The 18,332-nt window shown below is 42.2% G+C and overlaps 1 protein-coding gene across 2 annotated transcripts in view; it reads right to left on the reverse strand.

The window, feature by feature from the left end:
* Nucleotides 1–1,539: 1,539 nt before the first annotated feature.
* The window catches only part of foxp1b (forkhead box P1b), a 156,534-nt gene continuing 139,741 nt past the window's right edge, over nt 1,540–18,332 (reverse strand). The window contains exons 14-21 of one of the 2 annotated variants that reach the window (XM_069714524.1): nt 17,243–17,326; nt 12,896–13,100; nt 12,607–12,683; nt 11,841–11,942; nt 10,634–10,755; nt 9,665–9,734; nt 9,300–9,466; nt 1,540–6,586 (exon numbers count right to left, since the gene is read on the reverse strand). In XM_069714524.1, coding sequence (XP_069570625.1) covers nt 6,442–6,586; nt 9,300–9,466; nt 9,665–9,734; nt 10,634–10,755; nt 11,841–11,942; nt 12,607–12,683; nt 12,896–13,100; nt 17,243–17,326 — 972 coding nt within the window. In that variant the 3' untranslated portion in view covers nt 1,540–6,441. The remainder of the gene's footprint in view (nt 6,587–9,299; nt 9,467–9,664; nt 9,735–10,633; nt 10,756–11,840; nt 11,943–12,606; nt 12,684–12,895; nt 13,101–17,242; nt 17,327–18,332) is intronic. The other variant, XM_069714533.1, reaches the window with a different exon arrangement.

An 18,332-nucleotide genomic window follows, 5' to 3' on the forward strand; every position in this document is an offset into this window, starting at 1 on the left:
TGTATTTAAGTGTATAGAATTTACTCTCTACATATATTAATAGTTAAAGGAATGTTTAATGGTGATAAAATTTAAAAAAAAAATAAAAAGCTTTTAGAAGTAGTCTAAAACACAACACCTGGCTCTCTCTTCTTCATGACAGCACATGCTGGTGTAAATATCTCTCAGTCTGTGTTACTTTTTATCGATCAAAGCTGATTTCGTTGCCTTGCCCAGCCCCACTCAGAGATGGATGTTGCTAAACCTGGGTGGATAAAACCCCAAATAATCCATCAAGCTACATCGCCACATTTAAGTGAGAGAAAACTGGGTGTACTGCTCCTCACATAAACCAGAAACAAATAGATCCATATTCAAAAAACATTTGTTTCAGTTTCAGAGACCTGAAGGTGAAGTTAATTGATAATATAATCAACTAAAATATCAAATTTTGTCCAGTTTGACTGGTGTGTTGTCACTCGTCCACAAAGAAATTCAGATTTATGTATGAAGGACCAGTATTGGCTGATCATGTCACTGCACCAGTATATCTCACCCCATATATCATCCATCTTTATGGACTATAATAATATCATATGTTAATGCCTCTCCATAAGTTATTGTGTGATTCATCTCTCTGAATATTTCTGCCCTGGATGTTTTTTTTTTTTTTTTTCAAACACCTTCAGTAAGTGTGTGTGTTCACTTTAACTCGATGTTATCTGATCCAGTTTGTGAAAACAACATCCACATGAATCGCGAGTGTTGGGTGAAATACGGCCCACAGAAAAGATTGCTTGTGATTTTATATCGTTTCCATTAAATCTTGTCTTTCAAAGGCCTTAATTAATAACACACTTGACATTTATGTTTTCCAGCAATAAGCTAAGCAAGAAACGATTTATGTCACCTAAAGCTTTTTAACAAATCAATGCAACTATTTGTAATTGCTTGTTTCACAAGATTAAAAGTGCTTAGACTTGATCTTTGTCTCCCTGTTTAGTGGCCAACATGACCCGCGCCTCTGTCGTAAAAACCCAAAGTCCTGGTCATCAGCATTAGCTCCCGTCACCAAATCCATATCGCTGTTATTTCTGGAATTTTAGTGCAGTTACAATTTATAGGTTATCAAATGCAGTTACCTAAATTGCTGTTCGGAAAAGACAGTTTAACGGTCTCTTTTTAATTACGATATAATTTAATGTTTGAGGCTGAGAGTCCTGCAGCAGACGACAAACACGGGTCTGTGAAACTGGTCTGCACGCTGAACGAAGGAGAAGAGCACTGAGAGGGGCTTTGAAGGTGCTTACCTACCAACTCAGAAGAAAGAGGGTTTTTTTCCTCAGCTCTGCATACCGCGAGTCGTCATCTACCTCGGGAACGCTGCAAAAAAAAAAACAACCCCCGCAGCATCCACGTACGAGTCGGACAAAAAATGTTTTAAAATGTGTTCAAAGTTTAGGTAAGTCTGCGTTAAACCTTCGATGAAAACTACAGTTAAATGACGTGCGATACAAATAAAATAAAAATAAGTGGACTGACAGAAGGAGAGAAACAATCTGAACAACCAGCATTTTATTGCATGTTTAGAATGCTCACGTCAGCCATCGCCACTGACCGCATCAGACAGACGAGGAATGATGAAGAGGTTACAGACTGATGGAAGTGATGAGCAATAATATTCCTCTATAAAAAAAAAAAAAAGAAAAAATGAAAACTACAGAGTACATCTTCAAAGAAAAAAGGAAAAACAATATAAAAAAAAAAAAAAAAAACTGCAGCAGGAAAAGAGCACCGTGACAGCCCCCCCCCCCCTCCACTCTTCCTCCCTCCATCTGGAAAGAAACAAAGTGTGATGTGGGAGTAGAGGAGAAGTGTGTGTGTGTGTGTGTGTGTGTGTGTGTGCGGGTGGGTGGTCAATGATAGCGGGCTGGATGGTTGGTGGTGATGGATGAAACAATGCCATTTTAGCTCGGGGTACCAGTGTGTGTGCGTGTCTGTGTGTGATTTTTTTTGTGTGTGTGTGTGTGTGTGTGTGTGTGTGTGTGTGTGTGTGTGAGGGGGATTTGATGCCACACGGTCTGCAGTTTGCGAGGTGGGGGGGAGGGGGCTATCGATCCCAAGTCTCCAGCAGCATCTGACCTTTGACCTGCCGGCTGTGCTTGATTCGAATCATTCGCAATGACCACTTGAGCTAAAAAATATAAATATCTTGATGCCGAAAACAAAACGTGTGTTGAACCTACGTGACACGGATGAGGAGGACACATCTTGGATGCGAAATGAATATCTCAAACAAAAACAAGAAACGACAGCATTTAACAATATTCTTTACATCTTGGCACTGCATATTTTTCGTCTTTTTCCTATTTATTTCATATAAAATATCATTAGATTGATACACCCTTATATTATTACTGACCACTTAAAGCGCCCCCTCCCCCTCCCCCCAATCTCTGTGACCCTGGGATTAGTCATGCAAGATATCTCCGTCTTGTAGAGGAGATATACCTGTGTGCCCTTTGTGGGCAGGTAATCTTTAACATACAGCCACAGAAGGCAGTGGTTGGACCATCAAAAGGAAGTATCAAAAAACAGCTTAACACAAAGAAGGAAAAAAAAAAAAAAAATCTGTACAAAATGCTTAGGTCAATGATAACAGAGAAAAGTCTGTTTTCTATATTACAGTTTAAAACCCAAAATAGGGGATATTCCCTTCCCCTCCCCCCCACCTCCCCCAGACTGCCCCTGCCCAGCTGATGTCTGTGTGGATGGTGGGATTTTTTTTTTTTTTTTTTTTTTTTCTTCATTTTTTTTTTTTTTTTAAATTTTTTTAAAGCAAGGATTACTAAGTAAAATACATTTGCAGCACAGTTTGCTATTCCAATACATACAGCAGTTTTTTTTTTCATAGCTATTTCATAGTTAATACAAAGCAGATAAAAGCAAACATCATAACACAAATGTATTTTTTTGATCTTAAAAAGAGCGAGCGAGAGAGAGAGAGAGAGAGAGAGGGGGGAAAGGACAGGAAAAGACAAAGGCTATACTGACACGTATGTACAACCTAATATTGGAACGCCCTTAAAACAACCCATCAGTACATCAGAGAAGAGACTTTGACAGGGTGAACGGTGCCACACACAGCTGGGTGATATTTCCATGAACTGAAGGCCTGAGGTTTGGATTGGTTTGGCAAAAAAAAGAAAGAAAAAAAAAAAAAAAAGGATGAAACCTTTCAGATAAACAAGCTCTAATTTTCTTCTTTTTTTTTGTTGTTTTTTTTTGTTGTAATTTTCTCTCCACAGTATCAGACTACACATGCAAGACACACAACTAAGTGCAACTGAGTGAAATGTTTATTTTTTTTCTCATTTAATTGGATCATTCCCTATAGGTTTGAACTGAGGTATGCGTACTAACGGTTTTCACATGCTGTTATCTTTAGTAATGTCAAGCTACACATGCTGAGAATGATCGAATCTTACCAGCGCTTTTCCCTCCTTTTTGAATACCAAACAAACCAGCCAGATGACTGAGGGGGTTTGTGGATGAGCTCGGCCCTGTTCTCACGATCCTAGCCTGGCTGGAACTGACCCATCCCACAGCTGCCTGGATATTAAATACATCTTCTGGAAACCACAGATTGCCCTTTTCCTTTTTTAGTTAATGAACGGTGAACTTAAAAAACAAAACAAAAAAACAATAACAATAACTGCCATAAAGTACCTTGTACCCAGCTTATTAGTTGACAGGAGTGTTTTTTAATATAAAAAGTAATAAGTTGACAGAAACTAAACACAATCATAAAGTCTTGCCAATCTTAACAAAAACTAAAAAAAAAAAAAAACTAAAAAGTGGCATACAATCATTTCAAAGGATACAAATAAGGAATAAAAGAAAAACACTGAAGCATTGTGTGGTCCAGTTGAAGCACAGAATCCGTTTCACATTGTTCTCTGCAAAGCTTTTTTTTTTTTTTTTTTTTTTTCCATTTACCGGTATATTTTTCCTCATTATCTACACACCATTTATGTTGCACACAAATCTGCTCCTGACCAAACAGCTCCCTTTTCCACCCACTGGCCCAAAGACGTGAAAAAAATTAAAAAAAAAAAAAAAAGTTTTCCCTAATTTGGTCATCATGTTGTCAGACTGTCAAGCGCCTCCCATTCAGTTTTGGTCACTGTGAAGCATTACTGCAGCTGATTCTGTCCAAGACACCCCCCTTTGGTTTTTTTTTTATAAAAAAAAAAAAAAAAAGAAATAAAGAAAGAAAGAACGAAAACAGCAGTTTGAGGAGCGTTTTCCTTCGATTCAACCCGCCACCGGCTCGATCGCTGCTGCCGAGATCGTCCAATGGGAGGGAATGGAGGAGATATTTGGCCTTATCTGCTATTGCATGGAACACACAACATTGACTTTGTAGTTTATCTTTGGTTGTCACAGAACAAGATATTAAAACACATCAATAACTAAACAAAAAAGCCAAATAAAACATGAAATAACAATAAAACAAGTAATAAATTAAAAAAAAAAAAAAAAAATTTAAAAGTGGTTGATTGCAGTCTTGAAATTCATGTTGTCTAAAACTTGAACTCTTTACCCAAGCTGGAATTTTTTTATTTATTTTTTTTTTTTTAAATTTTTGCTGCTTTACAAAACCACATGTGGACTCCACTCGGTTCAATGCTGAGGACTACAACTATTGGCTTTTTGGGTGACATTAAACGTCGAGGTATCCACACTCCCTACATGGCATGTCCTGTGTGTTCGGGCCCTTTACGATGGCTGTCAGAATGCTGGAATGTGCAATGTCTGGGTCTTATTGCAGGTCTTGGGATTGTTCCCTCGATGAACGAAAACGAGCGTCTCGTCTGGTGTGCAATTATTAACACTCAAAACTTAAAACTAGTCATGCGCGCGATACAAATAAAACTACAGGGAATGCACGTTTATCTTTGAGCACCGGGTGAAATTACAGGGTGGAAAAGCAGACGCGTTTGATTAACGCTGACAGTTGTGTTCAGGAATCACAATTAGTTGGTCTAAATCATTATCTCGCCGGAGCACACCTGACATTTTCATTTTGCTTTAAAGAACCCGGAGCTTGTAAGTGATCAGAAATTCTGTTGCAGCTCAGCATGCTCTGCCGTGAGGGGGCTGTTTTAAAGTATAATTTCATAAGGATAAATCATAACCTGCATGATTTCTCTGTCATTCATTCGCATCTTAAATTAAACTTCATTGATGCGTGGAGAGAGCCTTCATTATGAGTAGTGCATTGCCAATGGACTTCATGAGCAGGAGGTGGAGTAAGAGCAGAGGCGGGGGAGGGGGGGGGGAAGAGGTGGGCAACACATCAGAGTGGTGACTTTTTTTTTAGTTTTATTATTATTTTTTTTGTTTTTTTGTTTTGTGTTTTTGGTTTGATTTGTGGAATAAATGACAGAAAAATACTACTTGGTATCTGACATTCTGCTTCATGTGTGTGTTTTAAAAGAACAACTTAAACATTCATCATCAAGTGCTGACCACACAGAATCTCCACAGCATGGGCATGAGGTCTGATCAGTTTGAAGAAACAATTAAAAAAAAACACAAAAAAAACTGCAACATCAAGAACAGCATCGAATGATGGAGAAGACACATTATGTAGATATTTCATAACCTTTCACCCCCCCCCCCCCGACTAAAAACAAATTCACCCAGGGAAGAAAACACCCCTCCACCCAAGATGGAATTAACCAATGTGTTGAAGGCAGTGACAATGAACAGAAGTCCGCACTCGCTCTCGCTCTCCCAATCACACACACACACACACACACACACACACACACACACACACACACACACACACACACACACACACACACACACACACACACACACACACCGTGTAAATTAAACGTCAGTCATTCTCTCTCTCTCTCTCTCTCTCTCTTCAGTTTGTGGTCAGATGTGTGTGTCTTAGAGAGGGAGGGAAGGAGAGAGAGTGGGGGAGAGACGTAACCCCTCTTGCAGTCCGCCGAGTGCAGTCCGTCCCGGCTGCGCAGCGAGGGTCTCCCAACCACAGACGCGTGGTTCCCCCCCCACCCCGTACCAAAAGAGTCTGTCCGACACCAGAGTAGAAATGAAGTTCACTTTTTAAGCGTTACTTAAATCAAAAGTAGAAAGAAATCAGCAAAAAAAAAAAAGAAAAAAAAAAAAAAAAAAAAAAAAAGAACCCTCACGAGGGGCGTAATCTGTGTTTTTTTTGTTTTTGTTTTGTTTTGTTGTTTTTTTGTGTGGGTGTTCTTGCTATGTATTGTAATGGCACTAAACAGTCAACTTGGAGACATTTGAGAGCTGTCATCAGTGGCTGAGACTGCAGTTCAGTGTTTGTGATCTGCGGAGCGCGTCCGTCTCCCAGATGACCCAGACTGCCTCGGCCTCTGAGGCTGGGGAGGGGCTGCGCCGGCCTTACAGCATGTCGTCGTGGCCCTGGTCGTCATCGTAATCTCTGTGGTGATCGAAATCCGGACTGTGATTGGCGGTCGTTACCAGGGAGAGGGGCCCTTCGTGGTCTTCTGGGTCCAGTGGTTCCTCCTTAACGCTGATGTGATGCCTGGAGGAAAAGTACCAAAAAAAAAATAAAAAGAAAAGAAAAGAAAGAAAAGAAGTAATGTCAGTTCTGCTATCCTTAATTTTCTTTGTAACCTTTCTCACACACACGCGCACAAAGTGATACCGACTTGTGCTGATTCTGTTTATAAAGGAAGAAGCAGGGGAACAAAAACAAATGTCTGGCTTCACTGAGAATCGGAGCGGGAGCCTCGCTGGTGCTGATGATAATTTCAGCTTTCTTTTGAGGTATTCCAATCCCAGCAAAGCTGCAGGCTTTTTATTTTCATGGCAACCGACAACAGGGTATTCACTTAGAATTGATAAATGAGGAAGATTAACAACGTGAGATGAGGAGAGGAGAGAATGGACTCTGCGGAGCGAGTGGGCTGCCGTTGTCAGCCTCCTGGTGGCGGCGGATCAGCGGCGCGCTGTGTGTTCCCCTTCCTGCTCGTTAACATGCACAACCTGCGAGGCGGGTCTCCAGAGGACGACCCCGAGCCGGCTTCTATCATTAATCAACTTCAAGCAAACACAGCGACCAGACACCGCCGTACATGCTTTAAACTCCAGAATTAATGCATATTTTCAACCAACTGTCAATAAGGGAAGAAAAGCGCTGGCAGGAGAGGCGTGCGAGGAGAGCGGCAGCAGTGCACTCGGCACAACACTGCGATAAGAAACAGAGCCCTTATGAGAATAATAACGCTGTCACTTGTAAACAAGGCAAAAAAACATGAGTCCCCCCCCCCCCCCGCCCCCGCCACCCCCCAGCTCACAGCCTGGGCAAAAGAGCCACTAAAGAGATGAGATCTGCCAAATTTCTCATTACAGAAGCAGAGCAGGAATAGAGTGCAGGGGGAGAGAGGAGGCCTGGCTGTGGCAGAGAGGAGAAGGGAAAAAAAAAAACAACAACCCAAAAAAACATTATGAGCAGCTGCAGGGGACTTGCCGCTCTAACCTGCGGTGCCAGGCTGCTGTAGTGGAGGTAGAGCGGTGTCAGGATGAGGCACCGGGCTCATTTACCAAAACAACAAGGGACAACTGGCATATTCTTCATCACCAAAGACCACATTTGATTTATTCACACCGGGGTGTCTTGTGTGATTTTGCAGCTATTGTGACAGAGGCACTCGTATGCTAATGAGATGACATATTTTGGTGTAAATTATAAAAAGGGGAAAAAGTAAAGTCAGCCTTTCTATCATTTTCACATCAAAGTAACTCCACAAGTGCCGTTGCCTCAGGTCTGACTCTGTGGCTGCAGGGCAGACATGAAATTGTTATTATTATGCTATTGAACTGCATGCTGATTCTACACTTTGCTTATAATGAGCCTTCTCTGGATACCTGACTCTCGTCTGGCTGCTTGAGAGCAGTAAAAAAAAAGCCGTGTCCTGTCAGCCGCCAGCACACTGGCACATGTGGAAAACATATGTTGCTACACACAGTTAACAGTGGTGATGAACTTGTACGCGTGAGCCAGATCATCACAGAAAAGTAGGGATGTTTTTGCACATTAGTTCATGGAGCCTGATGGAATACACTGTAAGCGCTGTATTATATAACTTTTAATGCTCAGTCCATAGGCATAAAACACCGGGTATGCTTTGTTAATAAGAGAAAAAAAAGTTCTTTAAAAGCAAAAGAAAACAGATTTAAGTCCTTTTTGTACTTGCATAAAGCTTATAGACATAATTATGGCGCAGGAGCTGTGAGCTCTATCAGCCTAAAGATAGAAGCATAGGGGCAGAGGGAGAAGCAGGCTGCCTTTAGGCCAGCACACCCATCCTGTCTCTGCCTTTCCTGTTCCACAGCCATGCTCAGAGCTATGTTCACAGTGATTAGGGATGGCACTTTCCTCCATTTGGCCAGGAGCTCATTACTGCACCTTTTTTTGTTTTCAGGCAGAATTTCCCCCAAGCTCAGACATTTCAGGAGGCCATCCCCGAGTCTACCCGCGCTGCATATCGGTGGTCTACCCCCACATCTGGAAACGATGCAGCATGTGCTGTATTATTTTAGGCTTCAAACAACTTAGCAGACACTCCTATACAACAAGTGAATGGGGAGCTGCGGTTTCCAGGCCGACCACAACTTTCCTACATGAGAATCTTGGATGATGTCCTCCAGACTAATTATGCTTTTGTCTTTTGTTTTTTTCAGAGGCTCAGAAGCGTTTCTGAATGTGTTGCGGCTCGTGTTGCACCGTGTCGGAGCCAGAAGCTCTGTCACTCTGTGTTCTGGCATTTTGTAAATATTTTAACAAACTGGAATGCTGATTATGGCGGGGCTCGCACAGACAGCAGGACGCATAAAGGAGAGTTCATAAACTTGCTGTTGAAATAACAGAGGGGCTCCGGTCTTCTCTTCCCGGCCGCTCTGGTGATGGAAGCTCTGAAAAGGTGGAGTTTCCTTTTCTGCAGGGAGCCCTTCCACAGCACCAGCCGTGACCCCACACACCACTCCAATATCATCCCTCTCCACTTTATTCATTGTCCCTCTGGCATTGTTTCTGTTTGATCTAGTGCCATGTATTAGGTCATTTTAGAGCATTTTGGGTGGGCACTGAAAGCACATTCTGTCTACATCTCTTTGGAGTATTTCTGTGTCAGTGGAAAAAGCTGCCAAAATTCTATTCCTTGCTTCACTTTTCTTACACTCTCTGACTGTGGAGGAGATAAAACAAAATAATAAAAAGCCTGTGTGACACTCACATAGCTGGCAGGGGCGAGCGTCCCGGGCTGCTGTCACTGCCGTTGCTGTTTCCATGGTCCAGCGCTCCATTCATCTCCTCACGGATGGCGTGGGCCAGGGAGTTGAGGGTGGGACTTCCAATGGAAGCAGTAGTGTATAGAGGTATGTTGTTTTCTGCCATTGAAGCCTGAAAAGCAAAGCCCGAAGCATTAAATGTGAAACGGAAGAGAGTTGTCAGCACTTTCTCAGTTGCCCATCACTCTTTTCATGTGGGTACATCCCCCTAAAAACAAAGATTAAGTGACCGGGCCAATGAGACAAAGAGAGACTTATTTCTTACTGTCTTTTAAGGCGGCTGAAGATGAGGTTACTTATTATTTTTTACCTGGAAGGCAGCAGAGAGGGTTGGACCATAGCCTAAGCTGGTCTGAATGTTCTTCACTAAGGCTGGACTTCTGCAAACAGAAAAATTAAATTACAACCACAGACTCATGTCTCACGTAGCATGCATTCCTCAGATACAGTATCGTATTTCATAAAAAGAAATCAATGCACTTTGTATAAGAACTAAACAAATTAACTGGTGTAGTAATGTGGATATTAAGGCAATAGTTCTAAGATGTTCAATCACTTGACAATACCACACAACTATCTTCAACACTTTGTATTTCATGCGGAAGGAAGAACAGTTTGATAGAGGCAGATCCTGTGAACGCATGATGGATGGCGAGCTTAACACAAAAAGCATGATGGCAACACCGAGGGGGGAGCATGCAGGTGGGGCTGGGGGGGCCACTGGAGTTTGGAAGTGCTTACTGTACGAGCAGCTCGTCAAAGTTCTCATCAGCGGCGTATTTCCGAGGGCGGCCTCGCTGTGTGTGGCGGCCGCGCTTAAACTCCTCATCATCAACAGTCCAAAAGGACCCAAACTCATCCTCTACTCTCACAAAGCACTTATGCAGGGAAAGGTTAGTGCGAATGGCACCCTGGGAAAGTAAACCAGCGGGGGGAGGGAGGAGAGGAGGGGGGGGGGGGGGCGACAGCCAGATGCAGATGCAGTGATTGACGGGACAGACGGGGGACGGACAGACAACGCAGACAGACACGGGGAGGAGGGGAGAGGGTGAGGATCAAAATGAAAATAAGCCATTGTGGGTTATGAGGCATCACCAAAAGACTTCTGAAAGCATGGAGGGGAGGCACGCCAATGCAAGCAGGGACTTTGGACGGCATGGCACACAGACAATGAGATTGAGATGGAGCAGCAGCAGCAGCAGCAGCAGCAGCAGCAGCCTTTCCCCATCAGCCAACGGTGACACAGATGTTAGTCAGGGCTCAAAGAGGCCAAACCTACCCGCTGATCTTTTGAGGCCGTCTCTTTTGGAACTCTAATTCGTCGACTGTCCACACAGCCCCTTTTACGTTTTCTACTCGCACAAAACACTTGTGAAGACTAAGATTATGCCGGACTGCATTCTGCAGTTGGTGTAAAAACAAAGAGAGAGAAGGGGTTTCTATCAGTAAACATGTCTTCATGGGAAAGAAAAAAATCATTAGACAGAAGAAATATTTTGACAGGCACTGGATGAAACCTGAATGAAAACAATAAATAAACCAGAAGGTTATTGGCAGTGAATGGCCCTTAAGTTTCAGCTTACTTAAACAACACATAAATATTGACTGGTTTCCATGGCAATAGTCACAAGTCAGAGACATCCTTTATCTTGTGATTAAAAAGATGCCTTTTCTGATTAGTCAGCACAAATGAAATATAGAACCGAAAACGTTTGGGGTCATTTTAACTTTTTCATTACGATGTGTCTTACGACTTAAATCCAGGTATCAATTTATTTAGTTGTGACAAGACCTACATATTGTATGTCATCCCTTTGTTTTTCCGGAAGTTATGCCGAGTGTATGCGTATGTACTGTGTGTGGAGAGTTGTGGAATCCAGTGTGTGTATAGCACCAATGTGCCCCTATGGAAGGGTTGTCAGTAAGTGTGGGAGCTGATGGAGGATGCGGGTGGATCAGGGTGGTGGTGACACTGTGTGTGTGTGTGTGTGTGTGTGTGTGTGTGTGTGTGTGTGTGTGTGTGTGTGTGTGTGTGTGTGTGTGTGTGTGTGTGTGTGTGTGTGTGTGTGTGTGTGTGTGTGTGTGTGTGTGTGTGTGTGTGTGTGTGTGTGGCCTGGTGGAAAACAGTGTTCCCTTCTGAAGTGAGTGTGAGGGTCTCAGCCAGGAGTCACTGGCAGAGAACTGCTCCATTAAACTAATGCCACCCACTAGCAGAACATCCACACATTTTACAGGAAGATTGTTTTTGTTTTTTTTCTTTCATTTTTCTTCTTTTCTGCACATTGTACTCTCCTTGGCTTTTCTGTGTGGTTCATATGTTTGTTTAAAGGGTGGTTCATTTGGAGAGAATAACTGAGGTATTGTTATGTGTTCGGGTTTTTTAGGTAGTATGCCTGGCTATCATTTAATTCTCCCGAACATCGACGCAATGTCTCCTTTTCCTCGGGTGCTGGTTTAAAGACATTTGGAGGAGTAGCAAAAATTACCTTCCATGTTGCTGCATTGCGTCTAAAATATGCAAACATTCGTGTGAACCAGTTGTAGATTTCGTTTAGTGTTAGCTGCTTTTCTGGAGATTCGAGGATTGCCTGGATGAGGAACAGTGACAGAAACAAACATTTACAATTTTGCTCCCTTCACAAAATTATCAATAATTCACAAGAGGCATGCAGGTTTGTGTTCTCCTGAGACAAACACAGGCAACAGGAAGGAAACTGTCAATTTGAAGTGTGCTCTGTTTCTAGAAGTGTAGTGCACTTTCTATTCAAAATGGCCAATTTGAATATATTTTCTTTTGTGGGTGTAAATGAAGGGCAAGCGAAAACATTTCTCAGGCAGATTACAGGGCAGCAATTATGGACGGCTCAGATTAATTCCTGAGATCCCAGATTACTGCGGTCGAGCGATAATTGACTGGCCATCTTAAAACAGGTTCATCCCTACTGTTGTGTGAAATGAATTTGGTAATAATCACAGCCACTGAAATGCTTAATCAAACAAAATTGTCATATGTGGCTGTGTTTTGAATCCGGAACACATTCTTGCACTCATTTGGAGATGGTTTATCTGCTCCACTGCCTAAATTGTGTTAGAATATAACAAGAAATGAGAAGGGAAGTGAGTGAAAAAGTTGTTTTCAAATAGCTGAGTGTATCTGCTGTATTTCTTGCTGGATGGAGCATGTTCCATTCACTGAATAAGAAACATGAAATGGTTTGTAAATAAAGGTTAAAGACAAAGTGGATTCCTTACCTGTCTTATTAGTGAGGCGTATGTGAATGGCGGTCTAACATCTGCATTCATGTAAAACTCTTTGTTCTGACTGATATCTGTGCACAGGGAATAAACAGACGGTGTCAACTTGGAATAAAATTGTAAACAGAAATGTCCTATCGATGGCCGATAAAACAAATTATAGCTTGATTACATGGCTGCGCATATGTTGTATATGGTTTAGGTGTCAGTTATTTTGTAGAGCAGACGAGTGTGCAAATCCATGTATACATTTGTACATGTAAGTGTGCCGTACTTTGTGCAGTACCTGGAGAGATGGGCATGTTGTACTTTTCTGAATAGCGCCGTCGCATAGGGCCCATGCTGTGGAGGCTGTTGGCTGTGATGACAGAGTGGGTGTGGGATAGGGGTGTGAGGGGTGCTGTGGGTGTGGTCGGGGTCTGTGGAAGGCTCAGAGGAGGAGAGGCCTCAGGGGCCGACTTGGACAATGTGACGTTGGACACTAGATTGAGCTGAGGAAAGGAAAACAGACCAAACAAACAGAAAGACCGACAGACACAGCTCAGTTAGTCTTCTAATTCCCCCTGCGTCTCAGATGCCTCATTGACTATGCATATCTCCTCTAATTGCAGGCGGGCGCTGAGATGATCCATGAACGTTCGCTAAATGTTTGGAAAACAACCCTGGAGCCCTGCTCCACCACCTCCTCTATTTTTCAAGCTCAGCCTGCTTTCACCTCTCCGTTTCACCGCCTTTGTTGTAATCTTTTGTCCCGTTTGGACACCCCCTCCCCCCACACACACACAAACACACCCCCACCTCCTCCACCCACTGTGGCTCTTCAGCATGGTAACCAGTGAGAGTTGAGTTGTGAAGGGAAGATGGGCAGCCTGTGCAGCTCTGAAAAATGACTGTGATTCTCACCTACCGCTGAGCAGCCCTGCTAATAAGGCAGTCAGAGGAAGAAGCCAATCTGGGCTAATTACAAGATGAAATTGTATTGTGAGGACTGTAATTAGGAGCTGCTTATGGAGGTGATCTGATGATTAACTACTGTATCTGACTGACCTCCATCATCCAGCCCATGACGGCCAGGGGTAAAGAGTGACCCCGCAGTGTTTTCTCGGACAGCCTTATGTGGAGAATATTTGGTTTCACCACTGAGGTCTGTGTGCGTGGCAGAGCTGGGTGGGCTAAGACGAAGGAGGGTTTTAAGTAATAATGGCTACAAGGTAAACTAATTACGGCAACTGCTCCAAAGGTACAGCATGGCTTCCAGCAGCTGTGGCAGCTCTGAGCCAAGTGCCAAGCCTCCATACTGGAGCAGCAGTCAAGTGGAAAATTCTAGCCTGACCCCCTGCGCCAGCTATTAATTGGCAGGAAAACTAATGACACATATACATATTCACGCAAAATTGTTCTAATTGCTAATTTGCAGAAGGAGGCCAGTTTCCAAATTAAACATGACTTTGGAGAAGAAAAAGCGAAAAATACAGAGAGAGAACTGAAGACTGGAGAAAGAGAGGACAGTGTGAGGAGGAAACTTCTCATCTTTGACATCACATGTTGATTACAAGGGATCACATGTCTGATTTCTGCTGATGATGGTGATGATGAGTTTTAAAATCTGACTCGACACAAAAACGTATATCCTGTTCAGCCACTGAATTACCAATCAAATTATTAACACGCATTACCAACAGCTATAACACGGATATCAGAAATAGCTTTCCCAGAATTCAGCGGACACATGATATTGTCATTGCAGTTTATTTAGTTTGTTTTAGTTTATTTTACAACTTGTTTTACACAATATAGACTGTTGCAGATTTTGAAGTTGCAAACTGCTCTAAACAAAATTAGTGACATTTGTGTTTTCTGAATCTCCTATTTGAACAGACGTGTGTCCAAGCCCTCACAATGTCTGTTTATGTTTCGGAGGCTGAACTTTGCCTTTTTTTGGCAGCATCTGCCCAAATAATTTGGATTTCTGCAGAGATGCACAAATGTAGACTCCATCCTCACCAGCAGTAGCAAAAGACGTGTCATTCTAAATCATGAACAAAATAAATTACACTTGGGTTTGTGTGTTTCTGACACAATGCTATCAATAGAATGGGGCTGCGGTGTTGACTTCTCTTCCTGTGGATTAGCAGGCTTTGTTTCATGTTTCATCCATATTCCCTGGCCATAAACACAGAGAGGCTTCAACAATAGGCCAGACAGGCTGGTAATAGCCTTGCCTTTGTTTGCCTCACCATTTGGGCTCACTCCAGTGCCTAGACAAAATGAGACTTCAGACTGAAATTAATTAAATGGTAATTGGTGATCTAATTATACTGGCTTTGACTCGGCAAGCTGCTAAAGAAAATAAACAAAAAGTCCCTCCTTAATTATGTATGGCGTAAAAGGTCAGATTTCTGACAAGAATGCTTAGTGACACCGTGTGCAGACACCCACCCACACACACAGAGGCAAATACAAACACACACATACACACGCAGAAACACGCATTGCTAATGTGGCACATTTTGTTTTGATCTTCCCCCCGCCCCCATCCACCTCAGAAGAATAAAATGAATCCTATTCATTTAAGGCTGTGAATGCACAGTATCAGTTTGCTTGTCTTTAATTATAACTAAATGTGAACCAGCAAGTTCATGTGAGCTACTGTTACATTCTGTGACTTAAACATGCCTTTTTATTTTTTTTTATACGCGACAGCAGATAAGCAGAACTAGCCAATTACTGGAAGAGCACTTTTTTTTTTTGTTTTGTTCTTAAGCGTCTGTATTTCCAGTCAGTTCTGAAAATAGTTTCATTCTGCATCTTTGTGGCTACTTCTGATGCTGCAATCTCACTAGAGCCTCAGAGGAACCGTGGGCTCTGACCTGTGTGAGTCCACCACTCACCCAGCTGAAGTCAGACATATTTATCATAGTATTTCAGAGCAGCTCGCAGCAGGCAAAGCAGCGCTGGAGAATGGGAGTCTATTTATTTGAATAAAAATCCCCGGTCACCCCCTCGAGAGTGTTAATGCTGAGCTCTGACACAACCATTCTCACGGGCCCCGGGGAGAGGGGAGAGGTAGCGAACTCAAGATGCTATCTGCCGCCTCTACCACTTTTCATATACAAATGTCCCTGTGTCAGAGCCCTCGTTTTGCACTCTAATCTACACAATCAAAGTGTGTGACACATGCACGGCTTTAACAGACAGCTTATTGTCATTCGACATCTCCAGGCGCTTTATGTCGACTGGCTGCGCTGTGCGGAGCGCACATGCAGCCTTTGGATGTCAATAGCCACCTCGGTGGCGGTAAATAAATGATCCAAGCTGCACAGTGTGCTGAGGGACACGACTCCTGCATGTGTATTGTGCATCTGTGTGCAAGTGCGTGCGTGATTTCACATTCACGCCCTGCAGTAAAATGATCTTTGCTCATTTGGCACCCTGAACGAACTGTCGTACAGACTGAAATATGTTGGTGAGGCCCCCTCTTAAACGAGACAAAATAGAGCAGACACTTAAATGCCATATGTTAAGCCTTTGCCTCTATAGGATAGGGATTAAGCAAGAGGCTTTATGGCATAGTATACATTTGGAGTGATAAGTATAACATTTGGAATGTGTCATGAAGATAATAAATTGATCTGCCTTTGCATTTATTAAAAATTTTCCCTTGCAGCAAATTTTGGTAAATCACCAGAGACATTTTTGTTTCTCATTTTTACTAAATTACCTTCAAGTAAAATAGTGAAATGATGGCACTGACTTTCAATCGCAATGCAAATAAAGTTAGTAAGACATGTTTTTTTATTTTAATTTTAATTTTTTAACCTTGACCTTAACCAGATCAGCCTCTGTTCAGATCGGATATTACTAATTACTGTAAGGATGGCTCAGGGTAATTCCTGGCAACTTCTAACTTTTTAAGAACAGAAATGTCCTCAGGGAAGCATCTGTTCTCATACTAAATCAATATTAAAATCAATGTCAGGTGCTACTCACACCCATACTTTGGAATGGCACTGCTTTGTATCAGCTGACACCCTTATCATCCCTTTCAAGATTAATGAGCACAATCCTAAATAAATTGATCAATAACTATTTTCAGTCTCACACTTAAAACATTAATGTTTTACTGTAATTGTTACATTTGTGGCATTGTGTAATTTCAGCCATTTGTTTATTATTTCACACACGAACATGTCTTTGTTCTTAGTGTGCTGTTTTATTAAACATTTGTCATCATATTCATATTATCATAGCATGTGTAAATTGCATTCAAAAGCACCGAGAGTACATGCTAAATTTGATCTATTTATAAAATATAATACGTATTAATATCATTATGGTTCTCTGCTTTCTCATCTTTTCTGTGTGGCCAGACAGGCAGCGGTTCTCTGAAGCTGAGATGGGGGCCATTACAGAGTGTGCATCCAGTTCATCACAGGCACCAAATTGAATCTCGGATGTCAGCAGATGTGGTCCAAACTATATTTACTGCCTCCCTCAAGAGAACAGCTGTTTTTATTTAGCAGATAAATAAGAAGATGGAGGAAGGGATTAATGAATACATGTGTGCCAATTAAGACAAACAAAAGGCTGGGGGAGGAACAAGAGAGAGATATATGACAGGGTTGCTGCTCACCGGCTGTGGGGTGGCTTTGGGCTCCGTGGACTTGACATGAAGGTGCGTCATCATAGCTTGCAGACGCTCTTTGTCTTTTGCTAGCTGTAATGAGAAAGGAGAACACATTAAATTTTTTATGAGCACCAAAAAAAAAAAAAAAAAAATCTATTTCTGTGCTTTTATTAATTCCATACATCCCTTTGTAGTGAGGACATCTTTTAAAGTCAGCATATCTGAACAAATTGATCTTTTTCCTCTCAGGACCATCTAATTATTTGTCTTCAAAATGCTTTTTGGAAGCTGTCAACAAGTCTGCACTTCAGACAATCCAACTACAGCCTCCAAGTCAAGGTTAAAATATACTGCGACTCATTGCCAATAACAAGCCCAGGCCCTTTCTACCTGTCTAAAACTCAGCACTGTCTTAGCTGCCAGTTTAAATTATGGTGACAGGCTGCATACAGAGGAAGTCTGTGTCTGATAAACCCTTCACTCGATCCCTGTGGATAATACACCACCTGAGTGGAAATAACAGGACACTGGCATGGTGCAATGTAGAGCAACCAAAATCTCATTGTTTGAGGTTAAGATCCTGTAAACCACAACTGCTTTATACTCATTATCAGTCATTTTGGTGGTATTATGTGGCTAATGTGTGAACCACAAGTGAGCACTGCATAAAGTCTGGAATACATTATATTGGATTCTGTATTTGCTTTGCAACTGTCGCAGCTAATTACTAAAAATACTTGTTTAATGGAGTGGTTGGTTGGATTTTTCTCTGAAATGCTAATAAATAACGGCAAACTTGCATTGGCAGATCGGTCATGTTCACCGTTTAAAGCCACCACTGTCACACAAACCGACACACATATGACACACTGGCCATTACAAAGACCCCCTAAAGGAATGACAGTGAACCATGTCTTTTTCCATAAGTGCATTCTTAATGTACACATGCATATTTTGCTTTCTGGCTGAAAAAGAACATTAAAGATCACTCATCAGGGACATGGTATTAAAACTACTGATGACTGTATCAATAGCTTTCTGCACTGGGCTACAATAACCTTTCTGTTCCTTTAACTCACTCAACACCAAGCGCATG

Source organism: Brachyistius frenatus, unplaced genomic scaffold (genome assembly GCF_029030835.1).
Source record: "Brachyistius frenatus isolate BFR_SWC_R1_liver_20210118 unplaced genomic scaffold, ASM2903083v1 Contig_4, whole genome shotgun sequence".
In the NCBI taxonomy this organism is placed as follows: domain Eukaryota; kingdom Metazoa; phylum Chordata; class Actinopteri; family Embiotocidae; genus Brachyistius; species Brachyistius frenatus.